Genomic DNA, 14,605 nt, shown 5'->3' with positions numbered 1-14,605 from the left:
CCCTGGCCTCCTCGGCACATCGTCAGGCAGCACAGCTCTCCGTCTGCAGCCCGACATGGCGGTGGGATGCATGACAGCACCCTGTGGGCTTTTGCCCCCCACAGCCGGGCGGATCAGCTGCGGTGATGCCTGGGGCAGCGCCTCCGGCCTGCCAAAGGAAAAAAGTTACCGTGTGCGCCTCCACCGCCAGCACCCGGGCACAAAACGGGGCTGCAGGTGACGCCAGTGGCCATACGCCTTCCTGTGCTGGGGAGCCATGGGGAGAGCCGGAGGAGGGCTTGAGCGCACCGTGCGTCCTCCCCTGGCCCTGTTGCCGAGCCTGCCCGTGGATTTCGCTGGCCCCTGGCTTTTGCCGGCGGACCGAGGCTGGCTGGCGGCACGGCAGGGGGCTGGGGTTGCAGCGAGGGACGAAGCAGTTTTGTTTCAGGCTGCCGGCAGGGCCCCATCCCCACGCCGGTGAGAGCGGCACCCGTCAAACCGCAGCCCCGAGTTTCCCCAGGAAGTTCACAAGAAGGGCAGCCGGTGAGAGTCGCGGGCCGAGGCTGCGTAGCGCGGCCGTCAGAGCACCGTGCGGCCCCGTGCCCGGCATCAGGCGCTGCCGCCAGCCCAGGGCTGGGGCTGGCGTCCCTCGCAGGTGCTGCTGGGCCGGCCACAAAGCAGGGCGAGCGCCTGTCCACCCCGTGAAACCTCGCCGCACCCCCGAGGCACCCAGCTTCTGCACCACCGCACTTAAATCAGCGTCGAGCAGGACCGGCTTTCAGTTTCCCCAGCATCACGCTGAATACATTAGACCAGTCCTTAACTATTTTTTTAAAAAAATTGCTCCACAGCCATTAAGGAGTTCGCACTAATTTAACCCAGCCTGAATGCCATCACTGTACGATGGGTAAAACTCCGGGAAATGGGAGCGTGCCAGGATCCTGGCAGCAATAGGGCTTCATTTGACTTCCTTTTGGGTATTTCTCCATCAAAGATAGATTCTTCCTTTGGCTGACACTCTCTGTAATTACGAGCTGGTGGCAGAAATCCCAAACCCGAAGCGGCTTTTGGACCGGAGCGTGGTGCGTCCATGCCAAGGTGGGGTGTTACAGCTTTGAAATGCTTTGCAGTTGGCTAAGCAGGTTTTGCTCTTGTGGGGTTTGCCTTCGCTCTGCACAGGACACCGCTGCAGTGAGGGTGGCTGGAGCTTTCCCTCCGGGGTACATCAGTTTTTCTCTGCAAACACTATTCACACCAGCGCCGCTGCGCAGGGAGGAGCTGTAGGTGGGGCAGCGCCTGCTCTCGGTTTCTTTTCTCACCCTGCACGCTGTTATCTCCTGCAAAGTCATTTCGGAGGCATTTTTGCAGATTTAGTCTTAGGAAGAGGTGGGGTTTTTTTGTTGCTTTGCACCTGCGTCCTCCTGCCGGCGCCTTGCTCGGGGCAGCAAATGTGTTTCCTGGGGGGAGCTCGGCCTCCTCGTCCCCCCCACCCCCGCCCCATGCCCTCCCTGTGGTGCTGGACGCACTTGCTGGAGAGGCTTTCGCACCCCGGCCTGCCAGCCCGCTCCCTGCAGAAGTGCCATGTGCTGGCGAGGCCGCTCACGGCCCTTTGCTTACCGCTCGTTTTCATCGCCAGGAGCGTGCAAACAGCTGTGGGGCGGGATGGCAGCCCAAATACCACCCTCAGGGCTGCTCCTCAGCCTGCCCCTTCCCCTGGCAGCAGCTCTGGCGGAGCCCGCTAGATTTTAGGCCTGTTACCTGTAGGGCAGCCTGAGTTTTTTGAAGCTTTTTGCTTGACCAAAATGGTCGTGATGTGAGCCATTCCCACCACAGGACCCTGCTGCCTGCTTACACCCCCAGGGAAGAGCAGAGCCGCCTCCACTGTGTGGTAAAGCTCATGGTGGGCCAGTGGACCAGAGCCTTGCCCGGAGGTGGGACACCAGAACTGATGTTTGGCTCCATGGCGGGATGAATTTCAAGGAGAAGTGGCAAAAGCCACCACCTACCCTCCACCGGCTCCAGCCTCGGCTGTTCCGGCCTACCGGCATGGCCCAGGCTGAGCAGGACTTGCCAGCCGCTGAGCTACCTGAGAGGGAAAGAAACAGCAGCACGCTTCGAAAGTGAAACTCTGCCCCTACAGGAAACTGGGGAGTTTTGAGTTCACTGTCTCGGTTTTGCCCATTCGATGAGCATCTCCGGCCGCCCCTGCAAACCCGACCGGCTCGGTGGCACTGCATGGTGGGTCCCACACAGGCTGAAGCAGCCTTGCTCTGGAGCAGGGCCAGCTGCCCAGCTGTGGCCCTGGTGGGACGTTGGTTGTTCTGGTGGGGACAGGGATGTCCTTGTGGGCATATGGCTCTCCTGGTGAGGACACTGATCTCCTGGTAGGGACACAGCTCTCCTGGCAGGTGATATGGTGAGGATGGTACTCTCCTGGTGAAGACATTGCTCTTCTGGTGGGGACACTGTTCCGGTAGGTGCACTGCTCTCCTGGTGGGGCCATCGTTCTCCTGGTGGGGCTATTACTCTCCTGGTGAGAACATTGCTTTCCTGATGGACCACAGCTCCCCTGGGGTGGGCCACAGCTCTCCTGGTGGGGACGTTGCTTTCCTGATGAGCTACAGCTCTCCTCGTAGGGACACTGCTCTCCTCATGGGGCCATCACTCTCCTGGGGGGGACGTCGCTTTCCTGATGGGCTACAGCTCTCCTGGTAGGGACACTGCTCTCCTGGTGGGGACATCATTCTCCTGGTGGGGCCATTACTCTCCTGGTGAGGACATTGCTTTCCTGATGGGCCACAGCTCTCCTGGGGTGGGCCACAGCTCTCCTGGTGGGGACATTGCTCTCCCGGGAGTGACACTGCTCACGTGGTGGGATGTGGCTCTAGCGAGGCTTTGGTGGCAAGCCCCTGGACCGCTGCCCCACTGCTCCTCGTGCTCATGCTGGAGGGGATGGTTTGGGCTGAGGGAGCGGGCAGGGGTACAGCAGGCAGGGTTTGGGGGCAGGCAGTCCCACTGCCCTGCCCTGCGGGGAGAGGAGCAGGGAGGATGAGGCTAGGCGCAGTGGGGGGCACAGCCGCTCCAGGGCAGAGACAGCACAACCAGGGTGGCTGGGCTGTGGGGCTGGGGAGGCTTCTTGCAGGAGGTTTCCCCAGACCTCATCCCCTCATCACAGGCACGGGTCCCTCTGTTAGCCGGCCGTCAGGGCTCTCCCCATGGGGGCACAAACCTGCAAGAACCGTGCCCCGAGCAGGGGCAGCCCCCACGGCACCACTGGGGAGCTGCTGCTCCAGGCCCTGGAAGACCTCTGTGAGCTGGATTTTAAAAGATTCCGTCGTGCGCTGGCGCACGGGGACCTGCGGGGCTGGAGCTGCATTCCTTGGGGGCGGCTGGAGAAGGCCGACTGGATGGATACGCAGAACATCATGGTGCAATTCTACGGTGCGGAGGCCGCCCTGGACGTGGCCATAGCCGTCTTTGAGCACATCCAGCTCCGCAACGCCGCTGCCCGGCTCCGGGAAAAGAGAGAAAAAGGTGGGAAGGCTGAGCGGCTCCCTGGCGAGCGCGGCATCCCGCAGCGTTCCGGGCACCGTGTCCTGGGGCTTGTGTCTGCACGAGCGTCTGTTTTGGGCCAGGAGGGTGTTACCGAAAGGGCGGTGGGTTGGGGGTCCCCATGGCAGGGTGAGGGGGCTCCTCCAAGGAGGAGGAGCTGGGAGAAGATTTGAGGGTGTTGGGGGCTCAGTGATGCTGCCCACTAACACCCCTTTCTCTTCCAGACCTGGGGCCTGCTCTGCTGCCTGGTTCGTCATCATCAGGTAGGTGCGGGCGGGGACAAGCGTGGGGGGTTCTGCCGCTGCTTGTCCTGCAGTCTGCAGATGTGTGAGGTGGCCTCTCACCCTTCCAGATTACCAGAAGAATTACAAAAAAAACATATGCCAGGCATACAGCCGCATAAAGGACCTAAATGCCCTGGTGGGTGAGGACGTGAGCCTGAACGTCAGGTACTCAAAGCTGGTGATCGTCAACAAGCACCTTGATGAAGAGCAACGGGAGCACGAGATCATCGCCATGGGACAGAGGCACGCGGAGATCATGAAGGAGCAAGCCAACTCCTCCATCACTGTCGGCGACCTCTTCAAGCCCTGCTCTGACGGCTGGACCCCCAAGGTGGTCGTGCTCCTGGGAGCCGCGGGCGTGGGCAAGACGATGACAGCCAGGAAGATCATGCTAGACTGGGCATCCAACAGCATGTTTGCAGAGTTTGACTATGTCTTCTATATCCACTGCCGGCAGGGCAACCTCCTCACCAGCCAGGCCAGCCTAGCCGACCTCATCATACAGTGCTGTCCCAGCATCTCTCTGCCCCTCGCCAGGGTGCTGGAGCAGCCAGAGAGGCTCCTGTTCATTATCGACGGCTTCGATGAGCTCTGCTTTTCCTTCGACCGACCCCAGTCTGAGCTGTGCTCCCAGCCCTGGGAGCAGAGGCCGGTGGAAATCATCCTGAGCAGCCTCTTCCGCAAGAGGCTGCTGCCCGAGAGCTCCCTGCTCATCACCACGAGGCCGGCCGCCCTGCAGAAACTGGGCAAGTGCCTGGAGTGCGGGCGCTACGCTGAAATCCTGGGGTTTTCCGTGGCGGAGAGGAAAGAGTATTTCTACAGGTTTTTCAAAAATGCAGAGCAAGCGGCTGCTGCCTTCCAGTTTGTCAGAGGGAATGAGACGCTCTTCACCATGTGCCTGGTGCCCATCGTGTGCTGGATCGTCTGCACTGTCATGAAGCAGCAGCTCAGCCGCACCAGGGGTCTTGCCCAAAGCCCGAAGACGACGACGGGGATCTACATCCTCTACCTTTCTGCCCTGCTCCAGTCGCTGAGCGACCGGCTGAAGGAGGGCATGCCCAGGGTGCTCAGGAGGTTGTGCTGCCTGGCGGCCGATGGTGTCTGGAAGCAGAAGGTCCTCTTTCAGAAGAAAGAGGTGCAGGCGTATGCGCTGGACCAGCAGGAAGCCCTCCCGCTCCTCCTCAACGAGCACCTCTTCCAGAGGGACATCTCCTGCATCAGCACCTACAGCTTCATCCACCTCAGCTTCCAGGAGTTTTTTGCGGCGCTCTTCTACCTGCTGGAAGATGAAGGGGAAACACAGGAGCTCCCCGCTGGTCCCACTAGGGATGTGAAGAAGCTGCTGGAGAACTACGGCAATTCCAAGAACTACTTCATGCTAACCGTGCGGTTCCTCTTCGGGCTCTTGAACAAGGAACGCACAAGGGAGCTGGAGGAGGAGATGGGGTGTAAGATCGCACCCAGGATTATGCAGGAATTACTGGCATGGCTTCAAAACAGCCAGAAAACGGCCCTAGCATCTCAGACAGAGGAGATGGTGGTGATTCGTGAGCTGGAGGTCTGCCACTGTCTGTACGAGCTCCAGGACGAGCGTTTTGTAGTGACCGCCTTGGATCCTTTCAGGGGGGTGCACCTACGGCGGCTCAACCTTAACCACTTTGATCAAATGGTCCTTTCCTTCAGCGTGAAAAACTTCCCCAAACTGGAGTTGCTTGACCTGGGGCACTGCTCCTTTCTGTGGGATGATGCCGAGGACAGTGAGGGCCCGCAGCCGGCCAAGCAGGTGTGTCGGTGAGTAAGGTCCCGAGCCGCAAAGCGGCGAATCCCTTAAGAGCCCAAAGAGCTGTGATGACCCCTCAGAGGGGCCTGGGGCAAGGCTGGTCCTCCCACCCCACCGGGCACATCGGCAAGGGCTTACAGGTGTGACCTGGGGACAGCGCGGCGGCCAGGGAGCAGCATTGGAATGGGGATGGGGATGGGGATAGGGATGGGGATAGGAGCAGGTTAGGGTAGGGTAGAGGAGAAGAGAATAGGAACAGGGATAGGGTAGGAACAGGGGTATGATAGGAATAGGATAGGAATGGGAATAGAATAGGAAAGGAATAGACTAGGATAGGAATGGAATGGGAGGAGGAGTAGGAATAGGATGCATCTCTTCCTTTCTTTTCAGGGAAAAACAGCAAGAGGAGGGGAAGCAGTCACCCATCCACCTGCTTTGTCAAGCCTTGGAAAACTCAGTCTGCAAATTAAAGACATTAAGGTACGTTGCTCTTTGCTGGGTGAAACAGGGCAACAAGCAAACCCCAGCCAGCCTGGCTGGGTCTCCTCGCTGCATGGGACGGATGACCACGTGCCGCCGTCGCTCGCTGCACGGTGGGATGGGCTGTTCTCCTGCTCCCAGGAGGCCATCTGTGGAGACCAGCCCGGTTTGCGGACACCGCCAGTGGTGGCTATCTCAGCGAGGGGCTGGTTGGTGTGTCCGCGTGGCAGGGCAGCGGTGCCGAGCCCCGTGGCTCCTCTCCGCATCTCTCTTGCAGGTTTGATCAGTGTCAGCTCACAGGTGCCTGCTGCGGGGCTCTGGCCTCCGTTCTCAGCACAAAACCCACCCTGACAGAGCTGGACCTGGCTGGGAACGAAGACCTGAGAGACAGCGGCGTGAAGATGCTGTGTGAGGGGCTGAGACGTGGCACCTGCCACCTGCAGGAGCTGCGGTAAGGGACAGTGCCACCCCTGGGAGGCTGCAGGGACACTTCTCTCTTTCTTGTGACCCTGGAAGAGGGAGGAAAAAAGAAAAAGAAATGAGAAAGGCCCATTTACTGATGCTGCCATTGCCAAAGGCAGCTTGAGGCATTGCAGACCTACTTGGTGCAGGGGCCTGACCCTTGTTATTACATTTTCATAGAATCACAGAATAGGTTGGGCTGGAAGGGAGCTTTAGAGGTCTCTAGTCCAACCCCCTGCCGTGAGCAAGGACATCTGCAACTAGACCAGGTCGCTCAGAGCCCCGTCCAGCCTGGGCTTGGATGTTCCCAGGGATGGGGCATCGACCACCTCTCGGGGCAACCTGGGCCAGGGTTTCACCACCCTCAGTGTAAAGAACTTCTTCCTCCTATCTAGTCTAAATCTCCCCTCCTTTAGTTTAAAACCATCCCCCCTTGTCCGGCCACAGCAGGCCTTGCTAAGGAGGTTGCCCCCATCCTTCCCACAGCCCCCCTTTAAGCACTGGAAAGCTGCGATAAGGTCTCCCCGCAGCCCTCTCTTTCCCAGGCTGAACATCCCCAGCTCTCTCAGCCTGTACCCGTAGGAGGAGATTTTCCATCAATTTAATTTTGTTCCACACTTTAAAATGACTGAGCCTCTGGTAGGACACTGTAGGAAAGTAAGAGAGAGAACTCATTCTCAGTGCCTAGGCCAGATGGAGAACTTAGAGGAGGGGTCTGTGCTACCATCCTTGCTGTCGGCTTGTCTGTGGGTGTCTCTGCACCCAGGCACCTTCTCCCTGGGCTGCTGCCCTGCAGCTGTGGGTGTTTTTTGGATCCCTGTGTGCCAGGGCAGGGGCAGGTCTGGCCATGTGCCATGCAGAAACACGCAATTGCAGAAGGGGCTCCACCCCGTGGATCACTTCTGGGGAGGGGATGAAGCATGCCTTAGTGATGTCTGCATTTTCTCCTCCATCTTTTCTTTTGGGGGTGTTTCCGTTTCCCCTAGTATAGACTCAGACTGGACAATGAGCTTCGAACGAGGGAACCTCTCTGAAACTTCAAAAGCGAGGTGGATTAGTCTCACCCAATCAAGCAATATTAGTTGTTTGCCCCCAGACCTTTACTCCCCGGTTGAGCAGACACTGTCTGGTTGCCTCACCTCTCCATTCCCACGCTCGGCACAGCGGGATTGCTGCTGGGTACCGCCTCACGGCTGCACTTCAGCATTTTGCCCCTTAGAGTTTGTGGATTTGGGTTGTGCTCTGCACGCTGGAGCGCGTTCGAGCTGCCCTCAGCATCACTGTGCCTGGCGATGTTGAACAATGGAACTCAGCAGCAAACACCAGGCACAGGTGCGCCAGCTTTGGGAGGGGGCAGCGAGATGCTCCCGGCTCGGTTCCAGCACAGTGTCCCCAGAGCCAGTGCAGAGGCCACCTCCAGGCTGGGGCCACCGGCCAGGGCTCCTCCAGCCTGGGGCAGTGAAAAAGAGGGCCGCAGCGGCAGCGGGCAGGCAGCCTCACCGCCATCTCTCCTGCAGGTTGGGCTGCTGCAACCTCACAGCTGCCGGCTGCAAGGACCTCGCCGCCACGCTGGGCACCATGTCCCGCCTGGAGGAGCTGGACCTCAGTGACAATCCCCTGGAAGACAGGGGCATGCAGGAGCTGTGCGGGGCTCTAGGCTGCAACATGCAAAAGCTCCGGTACGGGGTGTCGGGCTGGCGGGTTCCTGGCTGGGAACCCTGCGGCTGTTGCCAGCAGATGTTTTTAGGGCACGAGTGACGGCAGCGGTGGCTGCGCGGCCGGGTGTACTGCTCTGCCCCGCCGCGCCCCATCGCTCCCGCCGAGCTGCGCTCACTGAACAGCCTGACCACATCCCCGGGCTCAAAAAGCAGCGGGTGGTTTTTGGAAAGAATTGGCTGCCGGCGGGGCGAGCCCGGCTTAGCCACGGCACTGTCCCCCGCGCAGGCTGTGGCGGTGCCGCCTGACGGAGGCGAGCTGCGGGGCTCTTGCCGCGGTGCTCCGCGCCAGCCCCAGCCTGAAGGAGCTGCACCTGAGTGACAACGAGCTGGGGGACGGAGGCGTGCGGCGGCTGAGCGAGGGCCTGCGGGATCCTGCCTGCCAGCTGCAGACGCTGAGGTGAGGGGCTCCCATCGCTGGGTGGGCACCAAGAGCTTCTGCAAGCAGGATGTCTGCAAGCCAAAAATAGAAAGCCATTACTGTCCAGTGCTTGGAGGATGTAACGTGCTCCTGGGCTACGCAGGGCCGCGCTGGCTGCCCTCCTAAGGCCCGCAGGACAAAGGCCACGTGCCATCTTCCACCAGGACCACCATGCTGTGACAGCTCTGGGCTTCCCACCTGCTTTTAAACTTGAGCTTTAACCCACTTTTCCTCCGGAGCTATGAATGAGCCCCGTCTCAGCCATCCTACAAACACAGGTAGCAGAAAGCCAGGCAGAACAGGCTGCAGAGAGGCTGCGCCGCAAGAGTGGTAAAAATGGAGCCAGTGGCATTTCCCAGGGCTTGGGCAACATCTCCCCACCTGCACAGACCCCCTGGGAAATGGGGTCTGGACTTGGCTGGTGGAAGCACCAAAAGCAGGGTAGCTAACGGGGGGTGGTGAGCAGCACCTTTGCTCTGAACACTGTTGGAACCAGAGACGAGGGAGATGGGTGATGCAGCCCTTCAGTCTGGCAGCGGTTTTAAGCTCCTGAGCTCCAGTAGTGATGCTGAGCCAAGGGCAGGGGGCTGCAGTGCCCCTGGATGGGAGATGTGCCTCTGCTGAAGCAGGTGGCAGCTTCTAGGTCCTGAAGGACCTGAGAAACCCCTCACTACTAGCCAGTGCCTTCAGGGGGCTGTGGTGCTTCCCCCCACCTGTAACTACAGGACTCAAAGAGGAAAAACCTGTAAGATTTAGGAGGAAATACAAAAGTGAGGTACCTTGAGAGCACGGGCAGTTTCTCCCCATTGAGATGTTCTCCCCCCCATCGGTCCCAGGGCCAAGGTGCAGTCAGCGTGGGCAGGGGCTGTGGGCACTGTCCCCGCAGATGCCTCCGAGCTGCCAGAGCGGGCATGACAATGCCCCTCTCCTTTGCCTGTCCCCTGCGCAGGCTGTGGCGGTGCCACCTGACGGAGGCGAGCTGCGGGGCTCTTGCCGCGGTGCTCCGCGCCAGCCCCAGCCTGAAGGAGCTGCACCTGGGTGAGAACGAGCTGGGGGACGGAGGCGTGCGGCGGCTGAGCGAGGGCCTGCGGGATCCTGCCTGCCAGCTGCAGACGCTGAGGTGAGGGGCTCCCGGGGGCTCCCGGCGCTGGGAGGATGCTCTCTGCAGGAACCATACGCTGCTCACCTGCGCTCCTGTGATAAGTCTCCTTATGGCTGGTCGCCATCCCTCTCCAGGGCAGTTTGGACATCTTCGGGTGGGTGCCAGGAGCTTTGATAGGCAGGGTGCTAACAGCTTTGAAACATAAAATTATTTATTTATTAGCTAGATAAGATTATTTATTATCACCCAGATGAGGTAACTAGGATTTAAAGCTCTCCCAGATGAAGCAGCAGCACGCTCACTGCCCCAGCTGCAGTTATTCGGTCCACCAGCACATTTCAGGTGCACATACATTGATGTTTGCTCCTTAAAGACCACCCAATCGTATTTTGTGGTTGTGAGAAGCAGTCGGGGCACCCCAGTCAGGAGGAAGCTCAGTCCTGCCCTTGCCCATCTGAAGGGATGTTCCTCATCCTGGGGAGACTATATCCAGCCTCAGAGAACTCTCAAGAAGCCTGGATCAAGGCTTTGGAGCGAGATCCCCCTGGAAGCTATTTCCAGGGCATCCGGAGGACCTGTGGCGGGTGGACAGCAGCACAGGGAAAGCGTCTGGCTGTGAAGGGCTATGCGGGAAACGTCCAAACATCTCCTTTCTCCAAACGCCTCCCCGGCAGCCTGTGGCAATGCCGACTCAGCGGCGCCTGCTGCGAGGACCTCTGCTCCATGCTCAGCGCCAGCCGGAGCTTGCGCCATCTGGATCTGAGCGAGAACGACCTGGGAGATGGCGGCACGCAGCTGCTGTGCGAGGCACTCGGCCGTCCCCCCTGCTCCTTGGAGAGGCTCTGGTAAGGGACTTTCAGCTCCTCTGGCCTCGGGGCTGCTCGCCGCGGCTACTGGGGCAGACCGAGCGCGCCGTGAGCCTCCCCGCGCCGCGGCCTCCAGCCTGCCCTACAAGGGGGGAGAGTGTGTTCTGTGACACTACAGCTGCTCCAGGCCCCCCTCTCCAAAGGTCTCTTGGGATGGCGGGGTGATGGAGAGCACCGCGCCGGCAGCTGGAGCTGGTGCTGCCTCCTGCCAGCTAGCAGGCAGCCACCCTGCCGTCCCCCTGCAGCTCTACCAGCTGCTCACTGCTGGAATTGGTGTGATTAGACCTATTGCCTTCCTAAACCAGTCAGCGACGCCTCGGGACACCCCGCTGCTAATGCACGGAACTGGGTGGGGTGTTTCATCAGCCCCAAAGCAGGCAGAAGAGATGGTTGCTCCACGCGACAGCACCTTTCTCACACCGAGGTTGGCCCTGCCAATGCCAACGCCTTGCCCAGTGTGGCGGGCAGAGGCAAGGCATGTGTTGCCTTGACCCACCTCTGTGAATGCTGGGACCACAGAGCCCAGCTCCAGCTGCCGGGGCGGGACCCCGCTGGGCGCCGGGTGCCTTGGTGGAGCTGCGGTTACCCAGCTGAGAAGGCTCCATGGACCAGCCCTAGCCTCAGTCTCCCCCATGCCCTCTGCTTGCTGAAGCAGAAAAAACCAGCTAGGACAGGGCCAGACAACACCAGAAAACCACCCATGCTGGCTGCTTCTTGTCCTTTTTTTTTTGGCTGTGCAATGTCATGGCCAACAGTCAATAGTCTGGGTGGATTTCTCTTTCCTTCTCCTTTCCAAAGGCTGAAGAAATCTGGATTGAAAGAAGACACGCTGCAGAAGCTGGCTGCTCTCAGAGAAGTAAACCCCACGCTGAGCATAGGATACATCTGAAAAGCAGGACTCGCTCCAGTGAGGGACTCTGGCCTGGCGGCTCACTGGCAGAGCTTGCACGTGTGTTAAGAGGAGATGAGGGTGTCTGGGAGGTGTTTCTTCTGTCTATGAGAGATCTTTTTAGTGCTGAAATCACCTTCCAACAGGCGTGGCCAAGCTCTGTCTGATCCTCATGAGGAGCACAGGAATTACCACCTGGAGCTGAGGTGTCTTCGTGCGTTATGGGTCCAGATAGGACCTCCTCCAAGGTCCTGGGTGGGTGGGAAGGACAAGAGCTGAGCCCATAGGAGCCCGGGCTGAAGTGATGGATGAATATGAAACTTCAGGGTTTGGTCCCTGGTGTTGGGAGTGCCCAAAGCACCCCTTGGCTGCAGAGATTTTTATTTACTACCCCGGTTCAGTCTCCGTGGTTTGTGCAATGATGAGGGTTTCTGTATTTCTGTCTGATGCCATAGTTTCCAAGGAGGTCTTCTCCCCCTCTGTTTTGGCCACAAATTTATTGTGAAGAAAGTTTGTATTATACCCAGGCTAAATAAAGATCCCCTCCCAGAAATCTCATCATACCGTGATGTTTCTGTTCACTCCTGAGTCAGCAGCGAAGCCCCAGGACCCTCCCAGGGTCTGGGCAGCCCCAGGGATGGTACCCAGGCCCACGGTCTGGTTTCTCTCCCATTACAAGGAGCACCACCATGCAGCCGACCAGAGAGCTGGATTATCGAAGCACAAATCTGTTTAAGCCTCACAGTCACTCTGGGGACCAGCACACTTCTTGCCATGGGTAAAAAAAATGCTTATTTTCCTCCCCTGAGGCCAGTTCTGCCTCTCGGCTCCACTCCTGAGCTCCAGCTCCCTGTGTCCGCTGAGCTGACACCTGGGACCACACTCTGTCCCTGGAGCCGGGTCCCGCTTGGCGCACGGCCCTCGCCAGAGCCCTGCGGGCAGCGGGACCAGCAGCTCCGCTCCCCAGGCATGGGGAGCACAGAGAAAGAGAAGCGGCAGTGCCAGCTCCCAGCCTCGGGCCGGTGGCACGGGCCTGGTGACCGAACCGGGGTGGCACAGGGGACCAGACCTCCCAGGTCCCTCCGCAGCCTGGCAGGACTCCGCCAACTTCTTGGCCCATCCAATCTCACATCCTCCAAAACTGCTTCACGGCTGCTGCTGGTCACCCGTCCCGGGCTGGAAACGCGCTGACAGCAGCTGTGGTTTCGTCAGGGGTGCTCCTGGGGACATCCTCATTGCCAGAACATTGAGCCTGTGGTTTGACAGGTACTGCTCGTGCCAGCGTGGGGCTGAAACAAATCCCGTTCACCCCCAAGCACGATGCTGACTGACAGCCCCCATTCCCTCCTGCCAGTAAACCTCGATCCTCCTGCAGCCAGGCACTTCTAGCCAGCTCCAGATGAGGCTGACCTCCAGCTCCCACCCTCTGCCAGGGTCTGGAAATCATTGCCTCCTTGGCGATGCCTAACGAGGTAATTTGAGGATTACTGTGAGGGACAGAAGCCAGCTGGCAGGGAACAGCTGGAGTCTGTGTTCAGGGGAGCCTGAAATAGCCTGAGAGAGCCTGGGGAACCAGGCGACGAGAGCATCCCAGCCAGCCTGCACCCACCAGATCTGTGGGACCAGCTGGACCCCGCGCTTGCTGCTGCCCTGGGGAGAGCACCATCGGTGCCCCCAAACCTTCGTGTGCTGAAGAGGTGGTGGCAAAAGCGCACCCCATGGATACAGCTGCGACCATCTGAGTCTGAGCATGTCCCCTCCAACAGGTTTCAGCCTCTTTCAGTAAAAACTAAGTCAAATATGTCTTATACCTTATGAGTTATTCCTTTGTATAGCACTAAGAGAGGCTGCAAGACCCAAGGGACACTGAAATCCTGGAGGGACCCAAGAGAGCCCAAAAGACACCGAGATAACCCGGAGAGGTCAGGGGGACCCAAGAGAGACCAGCCAGAAGAGTCACCCAGAGCCCCACAGATCCAGTGGGACACTGAGGGAGCCCAAGATGAACAGAAAGGCTGGGGGGACCCAGGAGTCGGGGGCAATCCGGTAGCCAGGATGGAGCTCCTGGCAAGCAGCTTTCAGCAGCCCTTAGCTGCCAGAGAGCTCTGCTCACACGCTCTGAGCTGCGCTGTGGCTCTGCAAAGCTTATCTCAGCTGCTGTCACCAGCTCTGCGGCGCTCAAAGCGCTGAAGACCCATCCAAAGCTCTAACTGCCTGCAAGGCTCCTTCACTGAGACACTCGCAAACTCTTCTAAACTACTCAGAAAAGCCCATCATAAAGCACCACAAAACCACGCTGGCCAGCTTGAAACCTCCTCTGAATGGAAGTGAGCAGGCCGAGAGAGCTCTGAACAGGTCCATGGCTGCATTTCTGTACTCGCTCCTGGCAGCCTGCACCCGAAGGCTGGGGGAAGGAGACCGTACGGCACCAGCCCAGTGCTGGGGTCAGTGCAGGGCTGCACAGCTCTGACCACGCAGAGAAAGTAAATAGCCCCAGCCCTGTACCTGCACGAGGGATCCCAGAGCAACACATCGTGTCACGTCAGGTGGGACAGAGCCCCTCCACTGTGTTCACGTTTGTGCTACGCAGCACAACCTGAGAGGGGAAAACTGAAGAAAGAGGAAGGAAAGGCTGTTATAGCAAGTGTAGGACTTGGCTCCGACCCAGGAACTTTCCCTTTTCATCCTAAGCATCTTCCTCACTGCTGCTGCCAGCAGGACTGAGTTAGGCAAGAGCTGGTGCTGCCGGGGCGCTCCCTCCAGGGGCTGCGAGGGCAGCTCAGAGCCAGCACAGGTGCACAGCTGCCCCCGCGCCGCCCTGCAGGGTCTCGGGACCCTCGGCGGCCGCCCCGCCACGCCGTGGCGGTCCCCAGGCAGCGCTGCCCAGCGCCCGGGATGCGCTGCGGGAGCCGGACGCTCACTGCCACCCAGCGCGGCCCCGCTGCGCACGGGCAGGGGACACCAGCTCAGGCCTAAGGAGACAACTTTACTGCTTACCCTTTCCAAGCCGTGCCTTCCAAAGAGATCTCCCTCCCGCCCAAGACAGACGGTAGGCTAAGGCTCCTAGAGGAACAG

The 14,605-nt window shown here is 59.5% G+C and overlaps 1 protein-coding gene across 1 annotated transcript; it reads left to right on the top strand.

The window, feature by feature from the left end:
* The first annotated feature begins 3,274 nt into the window (after positions 1-3,274).
* On the top strand, positions 3,275-11,950 carry NLRP6 (NLR family pyrin domain containing 6). The gene is made up of 10 exons (XM_075092542.1): positions 3,275-3,526; positions 3,632-3,660; positions 3,884-5,606; positions 6,353-6,526; positions 8,055-8,216; positions 8,482-8,652; positions 9,623-9,793; positions 9,910-9,929; positions 10,149-10,620; positions 11,440-11,950. The coding sequence occupies exons 1-10, from the start codon at positions 3,387-3,389 to the stop codon at positions 11,528-11,530; spliced, it is 3,153 nt and encodes a 1,050-aa protein (XP_074948643.1). The 5' UTR covers positions 3,275-3,386; the 3' UTR covers positions 11,531-11,950.
* Positions 11,951-14,605: the final 2,655 nt, after the last annotated feature.

The sequence above is a fragment of the Phalacrocorax aristotelis genome, chromosome 5 (genome assembly GCF_949628215.1).
Source record: "Phalacrocorax aristotelis chromosome 5, bGulAri2.1, whole genome shotgun sequence".
Taxonomy (NCBI): Eukaryota; Metazoa; Chordata; class Aves; order Suliformes; family Phalacrocoracidae; genus Phalacrocorax; species Phalacrocorax aristotelis.
This window is presented reverse-complemented; position numbering and strand designations above follow the sequence as displayed.

Coding starts and splice junctions, on each gene's coding strand:
- NLRP6 (XM_075092542.1), top strand. CDS start 3,387: ATGGATACGCAGAACATCATGGTGCAATTCTACGGTGCGGAGGCCGCC. Junction 9,930..10,148: donor GGCAGTTTGGACATCTTCGG/GTGGGTGCCAGG, acceptor TGCTCCTTAAAG/ACCACCCAATCGTATTTTGT. Junction 10,621..11,439: donor TGCTCCTTGGAGAGGCTCTG/GTAAGGGACTTT, acceptor TCCTTTCCAAAG/GCTGAAGAAATCTGGATTGA.